A 24,232-nucleotide genomic window follows, 5' to 3' on the forward strand; every position below is an offset into this window, starting at 1 on the left:
AAAAGTTTGAAATATCCAATAAATTTCGTTCCACTTCATGATTGTGTCCCACTTGTTGATTCTTCACAAAAAATTACAGTTTTATATCTTTATGTTTGAAGCCTGAAATGTGGCAAAAGGTCGCAAAGTTCAAGGGGGCCGAATACTTTCACAAGGCACTGTACGTAGATGAAGAAAGAAATGGATCTGTAATTTAAGACTTGGAGTCTAATGGCGGTCATGGAAGATAAACAGAGAAACAAAAGAAGAAAAATGTAGAGGGAATCTACGGGCATGTAGTACACTGCAAGTGTATCTGTGGTTATGTGTGTGAGCATATGTGTGAGGGTCACGACGGGAGCAGTGCTGAGTTGGTTTTCTGCCTACCTCTGTATTCTAGTGCTGAATACAGTTGATGTAATGAAACGCTGCAGAGCAAGTAAAACTCTGGGTTGTAGGATTTCATTCAGGAATTATGTATGTACTAGAGAGAGTTTGAATTACAGTATACATGTGTGTATGTGTACATGTTATTCTACGGTTGTGTGGACAAATTTTGCTTCGATGGTGTGTCACCTGAAAATTTTTTACCCTGTGCAAGCCCCTACCACATTTTGAGCTTCACAGCTACTACAACATGAAACAACAAGACAACGCAAACCCTTTTGTTTTGGTCCACTCTCATCCACAACAATCATGGCTGACCATTTCAACAAAGCACACCTCACTGGTAATTTGGGAAGTTACAAGCTTAGGTAGAGCAAACATGTACCGCAGCCACAGCATGACGGCTCACGCCGGAGCAGGAGTCACTGCTAAACACTCCAGTTCAGTTCTAGGATGTTGGTGAGTTTTCTGGTGTGTTAACTCAAAATAATTCTTTTTCATGAGTGATTCAACCATTTTTTTCTGTTACAAATCACAACAAAGCAGTTCTTAAGGGTTGAAATCAAAAGTAATCATTGTTAAGAAATGTTAAGTACATATATCTTCCTGTTTGTTCTGACTTGTACTTATTTAGTAAAAACTGCAATTACCATCCATTTCATTACAGTGAACCTTTGGTAGCATTTGTCATTACTGTAATTTGATTTCAATCAAACAACCTAACAAATAATTAGTCAATTAGGAGGCCTGTGTCAGTCCCCTTCAGTGCTCTACTCCATGATTCTGTACATTACTATATGAGCTGAGTCATACAGTTTCAGCATACAGTATTGGGTTACGTCAAAATAACATACACAGTCTGGTGGGAATGAATGCTAATGTTAGCACTCTAGATTAAGTGGATCCTACTTTCTGAATGGAATATAAAGTTAGCATAAATTACTAAAGGTAAATTTGGAAGCCTTGCATCAACACCCAATGTTATTATTGCCCTGGTTTCTATTCCAACATCCTGTTCTTCTGTCTTCACAGCCTCAGGAAGCCCACGAAGGCTCCCCCCACCTCTCTGAAGGATTAGGCCTAGCAGAGCGGGATTTTGGTCCTGACACCCTGGCATTATGTGAGAGAGACATAGGAGGCTGTGACGCATCTGATAAGCATTTTGACTCCCACTCATGGCATAGCAACACCCTGTCAAATTTGGGCCCAGACAGGGAGGACTCTGCGGACGCCCTGCTGGGGCTGGAGGAGGCCTATGCTGAGCAGCCAGCAACAGGCAGTGGCTTCCACACTGGGCAGAGTAAGACCCAAAGGAGAGAGTCAGTGACAGTCAAGGACAGCCACAACCATGTCTCAGAGACTCATGTTGAACATTCCAGCTGCAGCAGGAGGAAAGGCCCACAGAACCACCTGAACCCTACTATTCCTGTTGAGAGCCAAACCCACTCAATTACAGAGGAATTAAAATTCAACTTGAAACAAGGACATTCCAGTTCTGTTTGCACAGAAACTCAAGTCAAGGGCAGCACGCAGCCATACAGTTTACATAATCAAAGCCAACACAATACAGACATCTTTGACATAAAGATAAACACTCCACCAGACACTCAGGAAGTGAAGCAGCATGCACAGCTAGAAAAAAGCAATCCCATCAGTCTGAATGAATCAGCAGAGTCAGAAAGATGCAGGATACATATAGATGCCCCAGAGGACAAAACTCTAGAGACGCACCAGCAAGAAAAAATAGAAATCTGTGATTTTCAGAATGAGGAAGTACAGGATATTGAACTACTCAGCACTTACTTTGTAGAGAAGAACACAGGTTTAAATAGATACAGTGAAATTATTGACAGACATCCCAGCCAGGGAAAATGTTTAGCACACCAGAGCATAAATAAAGAAGACAAAGAAATACAGGGTATAAAAGTGCACAGCAAGGACAAAAGGGACATATGTGAGAGTGTGGGGACATATTGCAATCGAAGACATCATGAAACATTTCACAAAATAGCAATTAACTGTAAAGACAGCACATGCATAGCTGATTCACATTTCACTGATGTAATAAATGCTCAAAAATCAGACATTATCTGGACACCAGCACACTCTACGTCTGAAGCAAAATGCACAGAATCTCAGTTAATTACAGAAATTGTTGTAGCAAGTCCAAACATCACAGAAGCACATGACACAAAGACTAATTTTGCATCACATAATGCAAAGCTAGAGCACAGAGACACAGAGATTTGCTGTTCACAAACTGAGTGTGAGGACAGCTCCAACACAGGGCTGTCAGAGATCCACCTTCAAGTTTGTAATAATGTAACAACATCCCAGGACACGGCAAGGGTGTTGGGTGTCTGCTTCCAGTTGGAACAGTGCGAGTGTTTTGGTGCTACAACAGAAGGGACTAAACCACCTGGGACAGTAAATAAAATCTGTTCCTCAATCTCCACAGAAACCACAACCTCCTTTTCACTGGATACCTGTGCTAGTGAGCTGACTGTGGTTTCTGAACAAGCCTCAGCTGTCCCAGAGGTCTCTGGGAGGCAGCTAGATCAAACACAACCCGAGAGTGCAAGGTTACAACTATGGCAAGTTCCAGGTCAAACTCAGGATTTAATCTATAATCACTTGGATCAAAGGCATTCAGCGGTAGAAAATCCCAGTCATAGGCAGCTCTATTGTGTGGACACGTTTTTGGAGAGGGACCGGTCACACTGTGTAGACTCAGCTCACATCCAATCTGACACTGATAAAGGGTCTGGGGAATGTGTGCCTCCTCACCCATTCTTGAATAACCTGCTGTTTTTATCTGGCAACCAAGGAGCAGAGTATACCTCCCCTCTGTTATCAGAGGAGCTTCAAGGAGAGAGGGGGAGGGTAGATTCACCCTGCTCCTGTCTCCAGCAGAACAAGGAATGGGAGGGGGAAGCCAGTTGTGTCTGTCTTAACCAGGAACAAAGTATGGAAGCAAAAAGCAAAGTCAGTCTTCCACAATCGCAACTTGGCACAACAGAGCTTTCTGAGAACAGTCAGGTGACAGGTATTCCCAGAGCAATTACTAGTGAGTCTGATGGCTACTTCTTTGCTCAGCATGTGCCTAGTAACATAGGAAAACCATTAACATGTCCAGCTGGTACTGGGTCCATTAAGGACAGTAGCCAAGAACATCCTGGTGTAGCTGAAAAGACCATTCACCCAGCAATACAAACCCCTGTCAACACAATTTCTAGTCAGTTTAAACAAGTTCAGCTGGATCTGCCCTCAAACTCTAACCATAATATCACAGCCATTATAAAAGGGGTGGGGAGAGTAAGGGGTGTAGGTAGTTCCCCCCTGATTGAGCCATCAACAAATGTAACTCTTGACTTTTTAGAAGATATAGAGAAGCCTGAGGAAGATTCTGCAGTGTCCTCACCTTCACTGTATCACAGACCCAGCTGGAGCAGTGAGGACTTTCAGCCTGTGCTATGGAAAGAGCTTGACAGCCACTGCCATTTGAGCCTGAATGAACTAGAAAAACTAAAGACAGAGAAAAGTCAGGAGTTCAACTGTTCTCAGAAAGACTCAGAAAGAAATGAAGGCCTTAAGCCAATAAGTTCATTTAAAGAGGAGAAGAAACCAGTAGATCACAACTTACATAACAGAAGAAGACACAGCTTATCTGACTCACTGGAGGAATATTTTCTTGCTGAGAAGGGCAGAGGGGAAACACAGATCAGCTTGCCAGCTCCTGATGTCAGCCTCAACCTGCTCACTGTCCGAAGTTTAGAGACAAGTAAGAAGGCTGAGCATGCACTGGAGAACTGTGGCACAATAGAGGATGATTTAAATATAGAAACAAAAACACAATATGAGATAATGAGGCCTGCTGAGGAAGTCAGGGATATTGATAACCTTTCAGGACACATTTCCAGTTCCAAGAGTCCACACCATGAGACAGAGCTGAAAGAAATATATGTAACCACTGCTAAGTTAGAACCTGAAGTGAACACAGCTACCCCTGTCCTATGCAGTAGTAGCAAACAGCACAGTAGACCTCTGACTGTTGCCTGTGATGCTATGTCTTACTCCTCAGCTAGCAGCACCTGTAGCGAGGATTCTCATTTAGCAGTTTCAGACAGAAATGCCAAATGTGACAAACTGATCAAAAGAAGCAAAACAAAAGGCAACCAGACAGAAAATAAAGGCTCTAAATTTTCAGTTTTTGCTAAAATACCATCTTTTAGGAGAACAAAGGGCTCAAAAGGTGCCAAAAGTGAGGAGGTAACTCAGGAGTCATCTGTTGGTAAAGGTGAGGGTCCTCTGACAGAACCAGGGCCACAAAAGTACAATTCATATGATGAGGTTTTTGTCAAAGATGACACCCTCAACCAAACAGTCCACCAAGCGTTTTCCCCAGTGCATAATGAGACTGACGAAAAGGACTGTGGCTTTTTCCTCTCTACGCCCCTCACTCGCCATGATAGTCAAGGGAGTAGTGATGTGGGTAATGAAGGATTAAGCTCAGATAAGACTCTTCTTAGGCAAGGTCAGTTACCTAATGGGCAAACCTGCAAGATGGGCAAGAGCAATGACAGTTTAAACATCTTCATGCGCTTCTCACAAGCTCACAAGTCCCTTTCCGGCTTATTTGAGTCCCGTTCAATGGAAAAGGAGAATGAGGAGCAGGTCACTGCTTCTAGCAAAGTCAAACAGTCCTTGAGGAAACCAAGAAAGACCAAGGAGGCAGAACTGCTGAAAAGAACCTTTTCAATGCCAGCTGGGGAATGTAGCAACATGGCTTCTGGGCAGGACACTGGGGACTTGTTGTGCTTTCCATTCCCAGACAAGATAAGCAATCCAGGGTCACCATCCTCCCTCAGAGCCCTCTGTTACACTGATCCCATCCCCAAGCGGGGAGTTCCACAAAGGAGCAGAAAGCAAAACCCTCATGGCTGCAAATCAGAGGGCCAGAGAAGAAAAGGTTCAACAAATGATCTGCCTGCCATACTGTGTGTATCTGGCCTACCTCCATATTCAGATGACTCTGCAGTCACCAGCCCTATTTCCTGCTCACTAGCCACTTTTACTCATCAGCCTTACTCATTGCCTTCCTGGACTAGGTCCCACCCAGTAGCTAGTGAGGGCTTGTCTGAGAGCCCCCTACGACCAATGAGCCCCAAACCTAACAGCCCTAGGTCAGTGCCTCAGTGCAGACATTTACGTTGCCCTCATTCATCAAGGACCAATTCTGTGTGCCCCATTCCTCCGGGTCAGTCAGTCAGTGCGGAGGGATTGGCAGACCCCCCTGAGAGACCTAAGACCCTAAAACCTTCAACTAGCCCTCTGGGCGTCAGCTTCAGCCCTATGGATGCAACTGAGAGCAGATTAGACAGCCAGTCACACATGAGCCTGTATGCCATTGACTTCACGAATGAATTAGAGGTAAGAAAAAAGACTGCGATACACAGAGTAGATTGTTTAAAAATGTGTAACATCTCTTTAAAAATTTCTAAACCTAATCTTTTATATAAAAATGTTTATTCAAATTCACATTCAAATTTCTGTTAATCATCATAGGTTGAGCTTGGGGATGTAGCATGTCTGCTATTAAGGGATGACAGCTTTACAGATGTTTAATGATTTGTTTAAGGAAACCAAAGCTGGAAATACTCATTTCAAACTCCAGTTGAGAGCTTTCAAGGGTACCTGATAATGGAGTGGTAATGGAGCCACTAAATCTGAATGGCGTCTTTGGTATTGTTCCGTTTCTACACACTGATACTGAACATTGTCTGTGTGGATTGGCCTTTGATTGTTAGGGACTCAACTAATTGCTGTTTCATTCTTTTATATCTATTTAAAATTCCAATGTTTACTTTAGTTTACCAGTATTTTTGCTCTATAGATTTTATAAGTGGTTCAATGTGTAGAACCTTATGGAATCAGCTAATTTAGAATCCAGGGCAGTAAAGACAAACTATCAATCCTCATATTATACATTCTGTTCATGTTTTCAAAGATACCATCACAAACAGTAACTATGACTAACTGGTTCACTGTGAACTCAAAAGGGCCCACCAAACGGCGGTCAGCCTGTCAGCCAGTCCAGAACAAGACAGCTGTTGGAGCTGAAGGGCGAGTGGAAGGCCTCTTTGGTTCTCAGCAGACTGAGGTCTGGCTGCTGGGTGAATGTGCGCCAGCAGCGAAGGCGAAAGTGTTCCGATGACCTCTGGATTGAAGAGCTAAAGAAATTTAAATGCAAACTGGCCAGGACAATCAGGAGCCTTGGGCACCAACGCAACATAGTGATATTTGAAGAGATGGGCAAAGTAAGAAGTTGCCACACTACTGTGAGCTACCAAAACAAATATCCAGAGCTTGAAAGTCTTAGCAGCCATCTTCTTCCTCCACTGCCTTGCTTCTGAGTGTCCATTTGTCCTGGACATTCTCTTTCTCTCTGGTGGCTGCTAACAGTTTTTCTTGGATCTGAAGCTTGTGGATCTCTGTCCTCACTTCACTTCCTGTTTCATGCTTGACCTAATCTATTTCTCTACTTTAACTCACACTTTATTCATGGATGCCTGTTTATCTTGCATTCTTTTCTTTTCATGTCACTTGGTTGTATCCAGTAAGTTATTAATTAAGTCTTTTATTTTTTCATGTCCAGTTTACCATTAGTTGACAAACAAATGTCAGTGATAATATCAGTGATTAAAACCAGACTCTTCCATTTCCACAGACAGATGCAGGGGTCACGCTGGGGCCCATCACGGTCTTCCGGGGGGTGCCCCTTAAGGCCCACTGCTTCTCTCAGAGCACCCCCATTGGTCTTGACTGCCTGGGATGGAGAGGACATATTTCCTACTCTTGTAAGTAGCTCAGTCTTGTGCATTTTAAGATACACATTCACACTCAGGATGGTGAACGGTACGCTGAATGTTGGAACATTCAAGCCTGTGACATTTTCATTAATAGCTGATGTCTCTAACAAGAAGGATGTTTGTTTATTTCATCATGGTGTGCTTGTGTGGTGAGGGTTTCCTGTTGAACTCTCAGAGCTGTCCACCTGTGCAGCTGGCTGGCACTAGCCTATTCTTGTTGTAGTAAAAAACAAAAAGAAATGACTGACCTTGCATTAAAATGGTAGAGACTACTAACCTACTTTTAAGACCAAAGCTTTGTGGCTGCAAAGTGATTAGCTTGTTTAATTGAATTATATGTTCATTGTGGAAAAGGTGATTTTTGTCCCTAGTAGTGTAATCAACATTATATTTCACTGTGAGATACTGTGTTCTACTGTCCCAAATGAGGAACAGCTGTGCTCCATAGTAGTGCACACATCACTGGATTTATGTTTAAACTAGAATTGCCAGACATCTGTCCAGACTCATAAACTGTATGGACTTTGAAAGAAGGTAATAAAAGAGATAAGAATAGGCAGGATGTGAAGTCACTGTGACCTTGACCTTTATTCTTTGACCACCAACGTCTAGTCAGTTCATTCTTGAATTCAAGTGGGCACTAGTGCCACATTTGAAGAAATTCCATCAAGTTGTTTCTGAGATATAATGTTCACAAAAATGGGCTGGACAGATGGACAAACAACTTCAAATGTTACTGTAATGATTTTAAAGATAGACTTTTTTTCAGAAAATCAATTCCTATTCATTGATACACAGGGGTCGCTAACCTGCAGGCACCATTTTAATCTTATTGTTATGATCCATTTTGTGGTAGTCCGGATCTTGGTTTTGGTTTTTGGATGCAGTGCTTGTCTAGAACATGCATTCACAATATTGCATGCCTGCATAAAACACTCAGACTCATCTTGTCATGCATCCAATCACGGGCTCACACAGTGACGTCAGTGACCTAGCTGCAGATATTTCATTTTAATTAGATTCATTGGATTAATTGACATGCGAGCTGCACTAAAGGCAAGTGCAGTGTCATCTTGCTGGCTGGCTGGGGCTGAGAATGGCACAGTGCATATAATAAAGCCACTTTGATCATTTTACACAAGTTCTGCTTTATCAGAGTAAAGTGATATCTCTCCTTTTCTCATGTAATCTTCTTTAAGTTGGTCTCATTGCTTGTTGGGGAACACTGGCTTGGCACTGCATCTGAAATATGGCACCAATAAAGTTGGATCGACAGAATGTAAATGTATGCAATGTCCACACTCCACTGTGTGTGTGTGTGTGTGTGTGTGTGTAGTGCCTCAGATAATATCTAGATACTGCTGTTTCTCTCACTTTACATTTTCATCCACTGGACCCTGTATTGCGTGTGGGCTGACAGAGAGCAAAACACTAAACTGATCAACACGCACCAGCTCTCTGTGAGCATGGACGGATTATGAGACACTGGGCTCCTGGGCACAGACATGTAAAAGGCCCCTCACACAGGAGCAAGACCCTCAGATGGTAGTTTTGCCTGTATAGTTTGTTGTTTTGCATCTTTGTGGTCATTTTGCATCTTGTTTTAATCATTTCTATAATTAGGTGTGGTCATTCTGCATCTGTTTGTAATTGTGCTGTTTTTGGTCATTTTCCATTTCTTTTTTAGCAGTTTTGCTTCTCTTTTTAGTCACTTTGTATCTCATTGTGGTTATTTTTGTCTGTTTTATTTGCTTTTGTCTATGAGGTTGCTCTTCATGTCTATGTGCTCATTTTGCATCTATTTGTTGTCGATTGACTTTCTAACAAAAATATGTTACATACATACAGAAGCTCTGGTTCAGCCCCACCTCCCATCTCTTGGGCTCCTGGCCCTGTGCCCGATAGGGCCAGTAATCCATCCAAGTCAGTGAGGGAGGTTAAACAGCAGGAAACAGAACCTAAACTGGGTATGAATACAAAGTAATTGTGTTATTAAAGTAAAGTTTAGCAAGGAGACATTGATTTGTATAAAGTGATACATTTAGGGATGTTAATCAAAATTACAAAAAAAAAATGTTTCACTCGCCTCTTGTGGTATCTATCCACACAGATTTGAACTGATTTGTCTAGATCTGGTGACACGACATAATGTGTTGTCAAGGAAAGGTATATTTTGCAAGAAAGAGAAAAAGTGTTTGTTCCTATGAAAACATGTTAGCATGCTTTTAAGTTCCTATGAAAACATGTTAGCATGCTTTTAATTTCTTGATGAATGCTGTGATCAACACAAACTAAATTCCGTCTTATCTGCTGTACTAAGGTGGATGCAGAAATTTCAGAGACAGACCAAACAATTAATCAGTTAATCTGTAAAAGAACTGGCATAATGAAAATATTAATCTCACTCACTACATGGTGACATCACTGCTTGGTATGGTCAGAGGTGCAATAGAGCATTGTTTCTGGGAGGGTGAGGGTGGAAGGTGGGGGTCTGAGGGAGGAGGGAGGGGTGGCTCATCTCAGTCTCCACCTTAATGCATTCTGCACTAGCAGTGAGCTGTGTACACTGTTGCCTGTGGGCAAACGACACAATTGTGCTGCAGAAACCCCCTTCAAGGGCCCCCATTGATGTCAACTTAGGGAGAAAGAGAGAGAGAGAGAGAGATGGGTGGACTGTATGAGAGTTAATGTGAGGACATGTAGCAGTGTGCAAATGGGTAGAGAGAAAGAGGAGCAGAGAGAGAGGAGGCAGCGGTTATATGAGAGCTGATACATAGCAGAGAGATGACGAAAGGAGATCTCTCCTGTTCTGTGCAAGCTTATAACATACAGCGAATAGTGCAGCAGATATCAGCCAGGGGGCCACCTCCTCCTCCTCCTCCTCCTCCTCCTCCTTCTCTGCGCTTACTCCCTGCCGCGGAATAAACCACCAGCTCAGCAGCATCGCCTCCTCTTCATTTCCACTTATTTCTTCAACACAGACTTTCATTTCCCCTCCCTTGTTGTTGTGCGCCCAGACTGGGATGCGGACCCAGCAGGGCTCGGAGGGGGGCGTGCCCTTGCCTGGGGGCAGCTGTGGCAGCAGCGGAAGCGGCAGCTCAGGGCTATCACCTGGGTCCGACTCGGACGGAGGGAGCCTGACAGGCGGAGGGATGGACAGTATGGTAGACGGAGGTCTTGGGGTGGGTGGGTGCATGGGTGGAGGCAGTGGAGGAGGTAGTTTAGGCGGCACTCTGAGGGGGATCCTGTCTCATTATTGGAGCTTAGAGAGTCTGCACTCCACTACAGGTAAGTGCCTTGCACACATGGCACAGGTCTGTGCTTATCTGCCTCAAAATCACCAAACTGCAAGATGTAATTTGCATCTTGAAAATAAAAAGTTTAAATTTTCATGCCCATGGATGCATAAACTTCACTTGTGTATGTGACCACACATGCACACAAGCAGACTGACAAACCACCATGAGGTTGGTGTGTTATTCGGGGTTGGACTGGATGTACAGTGAGGACATTTTGACTGGTCCTCATTTATCACATGCCTTCAAAGGTCTGTTTGAAGGTTAAGGCTTGGTTTTAGGGTTGGAGGTAGAATTAAGTTTAGGTTGGGGTTAGGCATTTAGTTTTTATGGTTAATGTTGGAGATGCATTAGGTCAATAATTGTCCTTACAAAGATAGCTATACAAATGGGTTTGTGTGTGTGTTATGCCAGGCCTTCAGGTGGTTGATGTGTGTGAGGGAGCCAGTTGCTCTTCTGTTTAGTCATGCAGAGAGAATACCATCAGCTTTCAGTTAACAGCACAGTTTCTCATGGTGTCTATATATGTGCATGTTTGCCATGGTTGTACTCATGGTAGCTGTCAGGTAGTATATAGCCCAAGGAGACTGCCTGACACTCTGAACTCTCAGGACTAGGCTTTGGTATCATTTGAAATAAAGGTTCATGGGCAGAGTCTAACCAACATTATGCTAATAAGAGAAAAATTCCCCCACTCGCCCCCCACTTTGGAGTGGTCTTATTTCTTCCTTCAACCTCGGGTCCTCTACCAGGGGCCTGGGAGCTTGAGGGTCCTGTACAGTATCTTAGCTGTTCCTAGCACTGCACTCTTCTGGACTGAGATCTCAGATGTTGTTCCTGGGATCTGTTGGAGCCACTCTCCCAGTTTGGGGGTCACAACCCCCAATATTCCAATTACCATGGGGACCACTTGTGCCTTTACCTTCCACATCTTTTCTAACTCTCTTTTCATTAGTGTTTAAAATGTTCACATTTTCTACTCTTGGAAACATGAAAACAGCAAATGTTAGAGTTTTTTCTGATGAATAAATGGGATGATTGATGGGGTTTGCTACCAAGCATTATTTAATATAGAACAATTCATGTTTTTTTCCTATGTAATAGACTGCAGAATTTGGGTTTGTTTCTCTGGACACATTGTCATCAGCAGCAGTTTCTTCTCATAAACAAGCTGCCAGTCCTGCAGTGTGATATTGTTACCTCTGCCGAGTTGGTTATGTTATTACCACCATTTGCTGGTTTGTTCACATCATACCTCAGAAAGTTATGAATGGATTTGGAAGCCATTCTTTGGAGAGGTAGGGTATGGCTCACAGTGCAAACCATTAGATTTTGGCAGGGATCCAGTTTTATAATGGTGCCTCCTTGATTGTCTGTCTTGTTTGTTTTGTACATGAATGTTCATCCTGTGATAAACTGTCAGCTGGGATTGGCTCCAGCCCCCTGTGACCCTAGTGAGGAATAAGCAGTGTAGATAACGGAGGGATGGATCTATGTTTGCATCTCATAACGTATTTGCATGCTTTACCAGCCCTGATAGCTTATTTTTCTATTGCTTTCATGAGACTATGTTCATTGCCATTTTCTGATAAAAGACCAGGAGGAATATCAAAGAAACTGGCCATAAGATCTGAACTTTGTATGGCTGTGAAATGCAAAAATGACAGCAGCAAAATCAGTGAAGGGGAGACATATTAGCCCATAACACTATTACATTTAGCAAGGATCTACCTCGCTGAAATGGCATCACACTAGCTTTATCATGACTCCAGGTTGTTGTTGTTTCAGCTTTGTCAATCAGGTTTTTAAGGCTGGATTCAGAAGGACATATGCTCTATGTTGAAACAATGCAAGGGGCTGTGCTGTGACCTCTTGAAATCAGCATAGCTCATTGGGGGCACAGATCAGAGTGAATGTTAGGGTCAATACAAAGCTTGCGACTTTTACATCAGGAACCACAGTTTCTGCCCTGTCTCCACTAGACAATGCTGGCTGATGATGTCATTAAACTACTGTCATGATTTGTAAACACATTAAAAATTGGTATTATCAACTACAGTCTGTGCTTAACATTGTTCAGTCTCAGCCTATTGAGATACTGATAAAACTAAGCAGATGATTTTTTAAATGCAAGAAAAAGATCCAATAAACACTTAGTGACAACTCAAGGGACGAAAATAGGTGTGGTCACATGGTACAAATATCTTGGTGTATGGGGTTGAATAAAATTTTTAAAAACTTGTAAAGAAACAGACTAAAGCTAGAGTTTTATTTGACAATTGAATGTCACTTTTGGCTTTTTCCTGTTAGGGGTCGCCATAGTGAATCGTCACACTGACAGTTTGCATGTTGACATTTGGCACGTGTTTACTGGAACCCAGGCCGCAGCAGCGAGAGTGCTGTGCCATAACCACTAGTCTATCAGGGAACCACAGTTTTATTTCAGACATAAGCTTTTTTTGTTTTTTGGGGGGGGGATTTTTTTGTGGAAGCCAAAGATGGATTGGTAGCCACCTCTTTCTCATCACCCTTCAATTATGGTGACATTCATTCAATACACGAATACCTCAGTACAAAGTCTTTCTAGCTAGGGTTCTGCCTATATGTGCTTTAAGATTTGTTACTAACCAATAACATGTCACTGTATTATGTCTTACAAAGTGGGCTGGCATAGCCTGAGTCACTGGTACAGTTTTACTTATAAAGCTATTTTGGACAAAGTACCTTCATACCTCTGTAAATTATTTGCATGCTGCTCATCTTGCAAAGATAATCTTAGAGCCAACTCATATATCAGTCATCTGTTCTCAGTCTTTGGACAGAGAAGGGTAAGAAAGCATTATGTTTTCAGCTCCAACCACTTGGAATACTTTGCAAAAAGAAATCAAGTGAATAAATCTAAACTGCCACTGTGAGGACTGTAAACACATTTGTGTACATTGCTTTTTCCTTTTGTTCTTAGATATTAGTTTAACAGTTTCAGCAGTTTATTGGTGACTTGTATTGCTGAATGATTTTTGTATTTTGCATGTGTGGGGTTTTTTTCTTTGTAATGTTTTAATGCTGCTGTTTCAGGGAAAATCAAGGGGGCTAATGGTTGAGAGTGCCACTGATGGAGATTAGGAAAAAAAGTATAATCTGATTTAGGTGAATTTGTTTATTTTTTTCTTCTTAAGGGAGCTCAGGCAATTGAAATGTCTCTCCATCTAGTGTTGGCAAAAGGACAGCAGGACATCTGTCTCCTTCACAACGCTGAGCTCCTGTGACAGATAGGGGCATGCTGATTTTTTTTAAGCACCAATTCCTCTAGTTACACCTGGCACACAGCAGTAGGTTGTCCCATTACCCTGGAAAACTTGACATGGTTCTTTTGTAGATTTAGTCTCAGTGTCTTCTGTCTCTTCATGTAATCCCAGACTGATGCCATGATGTTGAGATTGGGGCTTTTGGGTTGTTGTCATGATGCATTATGAATTTGGGGGTTTGTTATTGATCATTCCTGGGCTAAGAGATATGACAGTTGCCCTCTATCCATTCAGATCTACAGTAATTTATTAATCATAGTGCCCTATGTTGAATTCAGATGGGCACAAAATAATCTATAAACCGCACTCATTCTGTTGGCAAAAAGGCAGATTTGAAAATTTATCAGCAGTTTTTTTCTGCTACTTCCATTTCTGGATCCATCATCTGTCACATCAATTGTTTTGCCCAGTCACAACAGAAAGTGTCACAGCAAAATTCATTTGCAAGGAAAGCTCTACTGGCAGTACTGTTCATTTGTCAGAGCAGAATTATAATAAATCGTATGGTGCAAAACTGTTAATATCATATGGTCAAAGGTCAGCACTGTCAACAGGGCAACATGACTTGCATGCAGTTGGTCAAAACATGAACTAACTTTTGAAGATCAAATTAAACATTTTGCAAAATAATATGTACTTTTGCAAGTAAATACGATGATTCATTGAAATCAAATCATTTGGGATAAAAAATTGTGCTGTTATAAATTCTGGCATAAAAGGATGCCTATAAAACAAGAAAAACCCAAACCTATCCCACACCTTATCCTTTTTATCACTTAATCTTATTTTTGTGTGTGTGTTTGTCAACAGCTACAGCTCATGAATGCCGTTCTGCTCAGTGCTGAATCGGCCTTCTTCTAGACCATCCAGGATTTATCAAATCAAGCCCTGCGCCTTCAGCTGAGATTACACACCATAATAATGTAACACTGATAAAAATGTAACTAGACATAATGTGGGGCAAGAAACAGAGAGGAGAGAGAAGGATGTCTGAAAGCATTCATCACAAAACATGGGAGGCACAGAGCTCTCTGGGAAATAGGTCACTGTGGAACAGCCATTCAGCCTGAGGTGTCTCCATGTTCTGCCTCTGCAGAAGTAATACACTTGAGATGGACAGAGCTACTGCACTGATTTCCTTAGTTAACTACTTTGACATCTATCCATTACTATAACTCAGTAACAGAGTGCACTGGTACAGTAGAACATGACCAGAAATAAAATCATGTCACTCAGGAAAGTTTGTTCACTGCTGGTAAAGTGAAGTAGGCTATAATTCAGAAAACTCAGATTCCATCCAAACTAGCTCCTGAATCTTTTTTCCCTGAGTTTCTGTGGTTGCTATGGTAACATGACATTGATAAAAGTTCAACCATCAACTCAGTAGCAAATAGCCAAGCCTGACGTGAGCGCAGCCACCCGCTGCCACCATTAGAAACAAGGCAGGTGCTGGCTGCAATTGTTAACTGTTTGAAAACACCTTGAATACTAGACTGTCATGCAAAAACATTCATGTTTTGTGTGGCAGGTAGAGATTTATACTTTCCTTTTATCTTTCTTTCAGGTTCAGGAGCTGGTTTCAGTTTATACCCATTTAGCCTCCCTTGATACTCTGATAAATTCTGCTCTGATACTAATAAATCTCTTAGTGAAACTCTTTTACAAGCAAAGACCAGCGTAGAATTTTTTTGGAAGTTTCCAGGCTTTTCTTTTCTAGTTGGATGTATTTGCTAGTTTAATTTAGTTGTGCTAAAAGAAACTTAGGCTAAAATGAAGCTTTTGGCAGCACAGTGGAGCAGTGGTTAGCACTGTCACCTCACAGCAAGAAGTCCTGGGTTTGAACTTCACTGCCACCCGTGAACTTTCTGTGGAGTTTGCATATTCTCCCTGTGCCTGTGTGGGTTCTCTCAGGGTACTCCGGCTTCCTCCCACAGTCCAAGGCCATGTAGTTTAGGTTCTAAATTGCCAGTAAGTTTTTGTGATGCATTAATATTCTCTTGTTACACTGACTCATGCACCCTGAAGTTTGGTCTGGACCCATTCTGTTGTGAAGACCCAAAAGAAACAGCTCCGCATCTTCCAAAGTTTTTGTCATCAGTAAGACAGGAATTTGTTGGTTACTAAGACACACAGGAGGTACAAAAGAATCAATATGATGTCAAAGTACTCCTACTTTGTGTTCACATTTGAAAAATTTGAAAAACTGACAACGCTAGATGCTGAAAATGAGTACTTAGATGACTTAAGTAGATTATAATCCCAAGGTGAGAGAAAGAATGTGCACTGACAAGTCACCAAGGTCAAATTGGTTTTGTTGGTGCAGGACAGGTTATCAGAAAAAACTATGATTTAAGCATGATCATGAAGTTGCAAACTATTTTGCATAATTTTATAAAACTATTTCATTACAGGAAATAGAGCTGTTTAAGTTTTAACAGCTTTTAATTTGATGTGACTTAAATAAACAAATAAAAGGATAATACCATTAATTCAGCAAGCATTTTTTCAGTGTAGTGTAGATCTGAATTTAATAATAAGCTACTGAACCTCAACCCTTGACAGGCCTGACATGGCGCAATACCCTGACGTTCCGATGAGAATTCATATTGCTCAACATTTTCCTTCCAGCGTTGATGATGATCGATATGGAGTTGAAGTCATCCCTGCATTGAACCAGTGAGTCAAAACAAAAGAGTGAGCTAAAGTGGTGGGAGCAATTAACTCTGCTTAATAGCATTGTTGTCTCCAAACAGCCCATTAGGTTATGTCAGAGAATGGAGGTGCACTGGCTCTTGTTGTTCAGGGGCACATGATGTCATGTAAAGTGGGAGGTCCTTCCACAAATCGGTATTCTGCAGTGATTATAGATTATCCAGACAATTAGAATTGAAATATAGTTTTTTTTTCTGTTGACAGTTATGAATAATTAGATGGTCATTTAACAATGCCCATGATATATGAATAATAATATTGTCCATTGTATTTCTTATGATTTGTTCCCCCTTCTCTTTTGTGTTCGCCAGTGACTACCAGTGACAGGTAGTGTTCATGTGCAAGAACTTAAGGGAATAAGTGTAGTTTTTTATACATAATGGGCTCTTTGTTCCCAGTTTCAAACCAACAGTCAGATTTGTTTCTTACAAACATGAACATGGTTGCTGCATAATCTCAACCACATGTGGCAATGAACCTTGACAAAGGAATTTTAACTCACATCTTTCCTAAATGTAACGAAGTCATTTTTGTGTGTAAACCTTACTAACTTGTCATTGCTGGGATGGGCAAAGCAGGGTGAGTAGGGTTGACTCAAAGTTTGATGCTACGACTGCCTGTACAGTGGCTCCTCACACTGGTGTTGACTGACAACCAGGCAGAGAGACAGTATAGACAGGACAGGGGGTGTTTGAGGGGATGGAGGTAGGTTGGCAATGAAAGTACAGGCTGACAAATGTCTACAGCTGCCACTGCATCCCTTGAAATTACATAGCCATACTGGATTCAGACTACAGCAGTCATGAAGGCTTCTTCTGTGTCAATGTCTCTTTTCTGAGATTCATCCAGGTCCTGAGGTTCTCTCTACTTCCAGTATAGTGGTCACATCAACTTGTAGTGACGTGACAGTTTCTGAGAGAGAACTCAGTTATATAAAGTAGTGAAGCAGAATTCTAAAACATGCATGACATAACATGAACATCACTGCTACTTTCTGGCTGATCTGAAGAGTCTGTGTTCTTACATGAATACAGTATCTTCACATTAATGTGGAACAGTTTGGTGGGAAATTCCACTGGCCCTGGTAACAAAAAGTGATTTTCAAAGCGATCTGATCTTTCTGAAATGCTCTCAGCTAATTCTTGAATACTTGGCCCTTAAGGCCTTGTTTCAGTTCCAGTGTCTCCTTCTTCAGTTACAGCAGTATTGACAGACTATGAACTGTAGTTCACTACTTGTCTTGAGACAGCTGATGTGACTGACCCAGCTATTTAGTGTTTTCCCCCTTCTGCCAACCACAAGGAAGCTTCTATTCCTTTCGTTCTCTAATTTTCAGTAATGTGCCTGCTCAAATCTACAACCTCAATTCAGATAAAGTTGGGACAGTATGCAAAATCAAAATCAAAAGTGAAAATGGTGATTTGTAAATCATCTGTATCCTGTATTACATTGAAAACAATACAGCAGCACATTATTCAGTGTGATACCTCATCAATTTTATTATTTGTTCAAAATAAATACACTTCAATTTTGATGCCTGCAGCACATTCCAAAAATGTTGGGACAGTGAGGATGTTATTGTTCCTTTTCACAACATTTAAAAGATGTTTAGGGACTGAGGACATCAAGTGATTAAGTGTGTCAGGTGTAATTTTGTTCTATTCTTCCTTTTTTACTTTCTCTGCAAACCCTTGAGATAGGCCGTTATCCTTTTCTTAGCCTGTAAAAGCCCAAGTAAGACAGCTTTCTTCCCAAAATGCACTCTATTCCGCTACAGAAAACAATGTGATTGTTGGCTCTGAAAAGTTATTTTAAGAAAGAGAGCATGTAGCAAGAGGTTGCTGTTGTCATTTGACACTGATTTGATTTGATGTAACTGCAGCCTCTGTCATTTGCCATTTTACAAAAGTGATTGCAGACTGTAATAAACCGGATATTTACAGAAGCATTATAACAAAGACCATCTATAACTCAAATTAATGGGTTTACAGTGGAACGAAAAGTGGCTTATTTGAGAACCTGCCCTTTTGAAATAAAGACCTAATTTTGTATTTGACTGTTGTTTTTTTGAACCCTTTTGTTGTCAGGTTCTGTTATATAATTTTGGGCCCAAACGCCAACCAAAGCAAGAGAGGCATTGAGCAGAACAAAAGGGGCTTTAATACAGACAATGACCAATTTGAACAAGGCAAGTGTGACTATGGCTGAGGCAGAACCAGCACAAGCTAAACAAAGACCATAAAATGACCCAAGCAAGAGTAACATCAGCCTGGATAGATGCAGAAAAAAGAAATTAGGTGAGGCTCTAAACAGCGGGTAAGTTACTAAAAAAAAAATAAACAGCTCTCAAAACTGAATAATGTCAAACAGTGAACAGAAATATAATAACAGAAAAACAAAAACGCTAACCTCTCAGTAGTGATCTAATAAACACAAGAAAAGAAACTGCTTGGCATGAAATAATAGCTAACAAAGGGCCCTCACAGTCAGAAGAACAACTGGAGGAATATTACAAGCACACTTGGGTAACATAATGTCACATAGATGAACAACTAGAATACAAGAAAACACCAGAATCAGAGTGTGAACATGGGAGGCATGAGTCCATGCATGAACTTAAAGCTGACCAGAAAACTAGAGTCCTTATATGAACACGAGCAAACAGAACATTGACCAAAGGCAATGAGAAGGAAAGTGCTAAGATGGTGATTCACAGAACTATAGGAAGCAACATGGATACATGAACCTGAAAGTGGGACTGGAGCACAAGACAGTAACTGCTTGACTCTTCAACAAGGAGTAATCTTTGATGAAAATCTGGCAAAAAGAGAGTGCGAGCAGCTGGCTCACATACATAGTCCTCTGATTGCTGATGAAAAACAAGGCTGGTAATGAGAGCAGTGAAGCTGGAAGGCAGCTGAAGTGTGTCAAGATAAAAGCTTGGACATGCAATGAGACACCTTTTTTTATTAACATTTATATATTTTATGGTTTTGTACAAGCATTGCTTCATAAAGCTCCATACTCTTCTCCTAAATATTTCATCTCTTGTGCCATGTCTAAATCCAGAACGTAGACAGACTTTGAGAATGCCTGGTATGTAAGATAAGACCCGGGTCCTGTCAGAGTCAAGAGGATCACAGCTTAAGGTGCTGACCCTTCCTAAATGAGCCAAGAGTCACTGACCTTTCCAAGGAGTGGATGTCTGGCAGTAACATCTGTGTGATTGGTTGGTTATTATTGTGAACCTTGCAATGCGTTTGTGGCTTGATGTTGCAATGGTATGACAATCTTTTGTCTGCAAATGTCCATTCATTCTACACATGACTCTTAATTTACTCATCACAAGGAGCTGACTATTCCTCATCCTGTATTGGCAGTTGTGCAGTGTCTTCTGTGGCTCTGGGGGAGCTTACTTTTTTTTTTATTATTATTATTTAAAAGGGACCATAATATACATACACATATAAGTTTAAAGCATAAATGTTAGCAACTGCAGTCCTTCTGCAGGTCACCATAAAACTTAAATACAAAAAGAGCACATCACTGGACAAACAACACAATGGGCTCAATTTTCCTGCCATTTAAACTAAGACACAGCTACTTAATGAAACTGAAGAAGCCTTTCAGGTGACTAGAGAAATTCTTTCAAGAAATCTATAAGTCTAGGTGCCTCTGAGTTGGCACGTCTAGGCACACTGCGTTGTTGTTGTAAGTACTCACAACAGGCCCTGTAAGTAGCACTTAATAGTATCAGTTAATACAGTTTTATACTGTACCAAAGACAATGAAGTCAAATCATGCTTCTTCTGTCACTGCTAATAAGAAAGGACAGTCATTATGTGAAGCTTTTAAACACCAACCAGTGCCTTCACCTTTCCCCAAAAGAAGAATTACTTAAGTTATTTGCTATCAGGCAGATTACTAAATTATTAAGATATTATATTAGTTTTTCATTTTTATTTTGTTCCGTAAAATGTGAAGTGTCATAAATTAAATAAAATTGGTTGAACACATTTATTCTGCCTGAAAAAAGGTACACTAAAGCAGACTGTTTATGTATGCTTTCATGTGTTTACAGTTAATGTTTAAAGTGTGCTATTTTTGACATAAGCTGAAAAACTTAGAAAAAATCAACTGGACTGATACCGATACTGGGCTATAATGACTCAGTCTTTAAGGGACATTGTTGGCCTTCAAAGGACTGAAACACCACTGAGGGGGATAAATATCTCTGGCTCAACACCAGTCAGTCAGAACTGACGAAGCCTCTTGGATGAGAGGTGAAACATCTTCGACCTAGAAATCTAGTCCAGTTTTTTCAGCTTATTATGACCTGGATCACTGAGAATCTGCACAGACATATTTTTGACATACTTATAATGCATTTGGTATATTAACTATATATAATTAGTACCAATAAAAATATACTAAAATACATATAAGACTATTTTATATGCTATTTTGAGACACCCTTCAGATGTATTTTAAAGTTCTATAAGTACAGTTTTGTACTATTGAGTATATGCTTTTTGTATTGAAATATATTTTAATACATTGTTGGCTCCAAACTGGCCCAGCTCACTGTGTCTGCCCCCACCTGTCAGTGGATTACTAGCTTTCTGACAGACAGGGAGCAGCAAGTGAGGCTGGGGAAAACCACATCCAGCACCTGGACAATAAGCACAGGTGCCCCCCAGGGATGTGCACTCTCCCCTCTGCTGTTTTCACTCTACACCAATGACTGCATCTCGAAGGACCCCTCTGTCAAGCTTCTAAAGTTTGCTGATGACACAACGGTCATTGGTCTCATCCGAGATGAGGACGAGTCAGCCTACAGGCGAGAGTTTGAGTGGTGTAGCCACAACACATTCCTGCGCCAGCTCAGGAAGTTCAACCTGCCCCAGGACCTGCTGATACAGTTCTACAGAGGAATCATCAAGTCTGTTCTCTGCACCTCCATCACTGTCTGGTTTGGCTCAGCAACCAAACAGGACAAGTACAGACTTCAGCGGACAGTCAGGACTGCAGAAAAGGTCATTGGTGCAAACCTGCCCACCATGGAGGACCTGTACAACACACGGGTCAAAAGGAGGGTGGAGAGGATCACTGCTGGCCCCTCACACCCTGGACACAATCTGTTTGAACTCCTCCCCTGTGGACGGCGTTACAGGTCACTGTGCACTAAGACAACCAGGCACAGGAACAGTTTCTTCCCCCAGGCCATCACTCTGATGAACACTTAACCCACAACAGTATGATTAGACAATAACCCTCAGTGCAACACCTGTGTAAATATACATTGTACAGATTATACAGACTCATACAGGCCTCTAGTACTTTGTTTTAAGTACTCTTTTATCCCTAATTATCTCATTTCAATGAACAATGCTTTTTCTGTATTGTTTGCACTGGTTGTTGATGTTAATACTGCTATTTTTTATATTACACAGCCTTATGTTGGTCTACTGTTTGCACATTGAGAGTCGATGTACCTGAGTCAAATTCCTCATGTGTCCAACACACCTGGCCAATAAACTGATTCTCATTCTGATTCTGTTTTATAAATATAATAAAAGTTTAAAAATACTTTTACATTTCATAAGTGTATTCTATGTACCATTGAAGTGCATTAAAATATAATTTAAGGGTATGCAAAGCACAGTTTTTAAAAGTACACATTAATACAAAATATACTTAAAGTTAATTAAAATGCATCTTAAGTGTGTCTGAAAATAGTACAATTAGTGTACTTAAATGTATTTTAATATATTTTTATTTGCACTAATTATATAGTTAGTATACTTAATACATTTTAAGTACATTGATAATAGAACATTTTAAACACATTAATTGTAAGCAGATTAAAGTATAATAAGCATACTTTAATAATTGTGCTTTAGTGTACTTAGTACACTTTTTTTAAACTAGGGTTGTCTTACCTAAACAGGGAAAGCATAATGCGACTAATGTTAAATATTATAGTGCTTTCAACTGAACCAAATTGGCTAATATACTTGATGCTACTGTTGCACTTGAGTTAACCTGTGGCACTTGTCATTTTTATGGTGTTAATATATAGACATTTAAGTTTTAAATATTGGTGCAAACCACTTTTGAAGGAAATGAACTTGTACAGGTATATCAAGCATTTCCTTTGTCTTTGTTTCCTTTGACAACTTCCTGACTTGGAGACTGATGTTAAAACAGACTGTACTCTTGACACCCATTGCTGCTTCACTGAACCACACATGGACAAACATAGCAGTAAAGCTCTGACTGCAATTAAAAATGGAAAACAGATGGATAATCATTTAGCATTTTAGCACAGGGAGGGATGAGGCCATAGCAGAGAGCACTGACACAGCAAGTGTGCTGTGAAAATGCTGATAACATAATGTGATCAAGAAGATCTAAAGACAAAGAGATGGCCTCATTTTCAGGCAAAAACTAAGAGAATGACAAATAAAAGAAATGGAGAAGCAGTTTCTGCTTCCTTTTGGCTAATGATAAACTTACAGCACTGCAGCTTGGGGATGGAGAACAGAAATAATATCAGTCTATAGGCATAAATGTAAACAGGCAGCAAGTCATACAGAGCTAAGGATGGTTTTAAAAAGGGCATTATATGAGAAAATTCTGCAGAAAATTCATACTGTAAGCTAAAGGCCTGGAATGAAGATTTGGAAATTAGCTTGTGCTACAATTCAGATTCAGACAATAAATGCATGTCTCAAATTAACACATTATAGCATATGTAACTCCAGTTACATCAATATAATAACAATATACTAAAAATGTTTGAAAATCTCTGGGGACCCTTTATGAGTTATGTAAAATATATGAAAAAGAAAAGTAGTTTTTTGTTATGAACTATGCAGACTGTGTACTGATGTGTTCATAGAGATGAAAGGAACTTGAACTAGATTGAGAGGAGCCATTTTTTATGTGTTATGTCTATTGTGCTAGGCTATATTATGTTAAAATTTTAATACATACATACAAACATATTGTTAAAAAAAGACAGCAGGTGTACTGTGGATATATCTGAAGATGCCAAACTGCACAGTGAGTAGAGCATCAAATGTTACCCAGGCAGGCTTGAAATGTATGTCGCTGTGTCTACTGTGTTGTTGTCTTTTGGCAAAATAATTCTAGCACACAGAAACACATAAACCAATAATCAGTCAGTCAGAGTCCATGTTAAAGTCACTTAATAAGGATGGCTGGTATAGATAAAATATTCTATTGCAGTAGACACAAACAGTCAAACGTTTTGAGACACTTTCCCACTGACAGATCTGTCAACTGCATCTAGGCTGTGTAAAAGGCTCCTGATGTATTCATGGATCTTTGTTGTTTCATCCTGGACTATGGCTCTGATGCTCACTAATCCTCGGCCTACTTCCTTCCGCTTAGCGTACATTCTCAGGATGCTGGACTTAGGGTGAAACCCACCGTGCATTGTAAGGAGCTTCCTTGTCTTGATGTCAGTGGCCTCTATCTCCTCCTTTGGCCAGCTTATTATGCCAGCAGGGTACCTGATGACCGGCAGGGCATAGGTGTTAATTGCCCGGACTTTGTTCTTTCCATTCAGCTGACTTCTCAGGACTTGCCTTACTCTCTGCAGGTACTTGGTGGTTGCTGCTTTCCTTGCGGCCTCTTCATGGTTCCCATTTGCCTG

The 24,232-nt window shown here is 40.8% G+C and overlaps 1 protein-coding gene across 4 annotated transcripts in view; it reads left to right on the forward strand.

Moving 5' to 3' along the window:
- Positions 1-24,232, forward strand: part of arhgef4 (Rho guanine nucleotide exchange factor (GEF) 4) — an 84,463-nt gene that overhangs the window by 24,604 nt on the left and 35,627 nt on the right. Inside the window, exons 3-5 of one of the 4 annotated variants that reach the window (XM_020608911.1) lie at positions 1,399-5,796; positions 6,426-6,683; positions 7,094-7,223. The exons of 1 other annotated variant lie outside the window; for it this stretch is intronic. In XM_020608911.1, the coding sequence (XP_020464567.1) occupies positions 3,334-5,796; positions 6,426-6,683; positions 7,094-7,223 (2,851 nt within the window). In that variant the 5' untranslated portion in view covers positions 1,399-3,333. Of the gene's footprint in view, positions 1-1,398; positions 5,797-6,425; positions 6,684-7,093; positions 7,224-9,952; positions 10,524-24,232 lie in introns of those variants that run through there. 2 more of the 4 variants (XM_020608912.1, XM_020608913.1) reach the window with 2 other exon arrangements.

The sequence above is a fragment of the Monopterus albus genome, unplaced genomic scaffold (genome assembly GCF_001952655.1).
Source record: "Monopterus albus unplaced genomic scaffold, M_albus_1.0 scaffold96.1, whole genome shotgun sequence".
NCBI classification, from domain to species: Eukaryota; Metazoa; Chordata; class Actinopteri; order Synbranchiformes; family Synbranchidae; genus Monopterus; species Monopterus albus.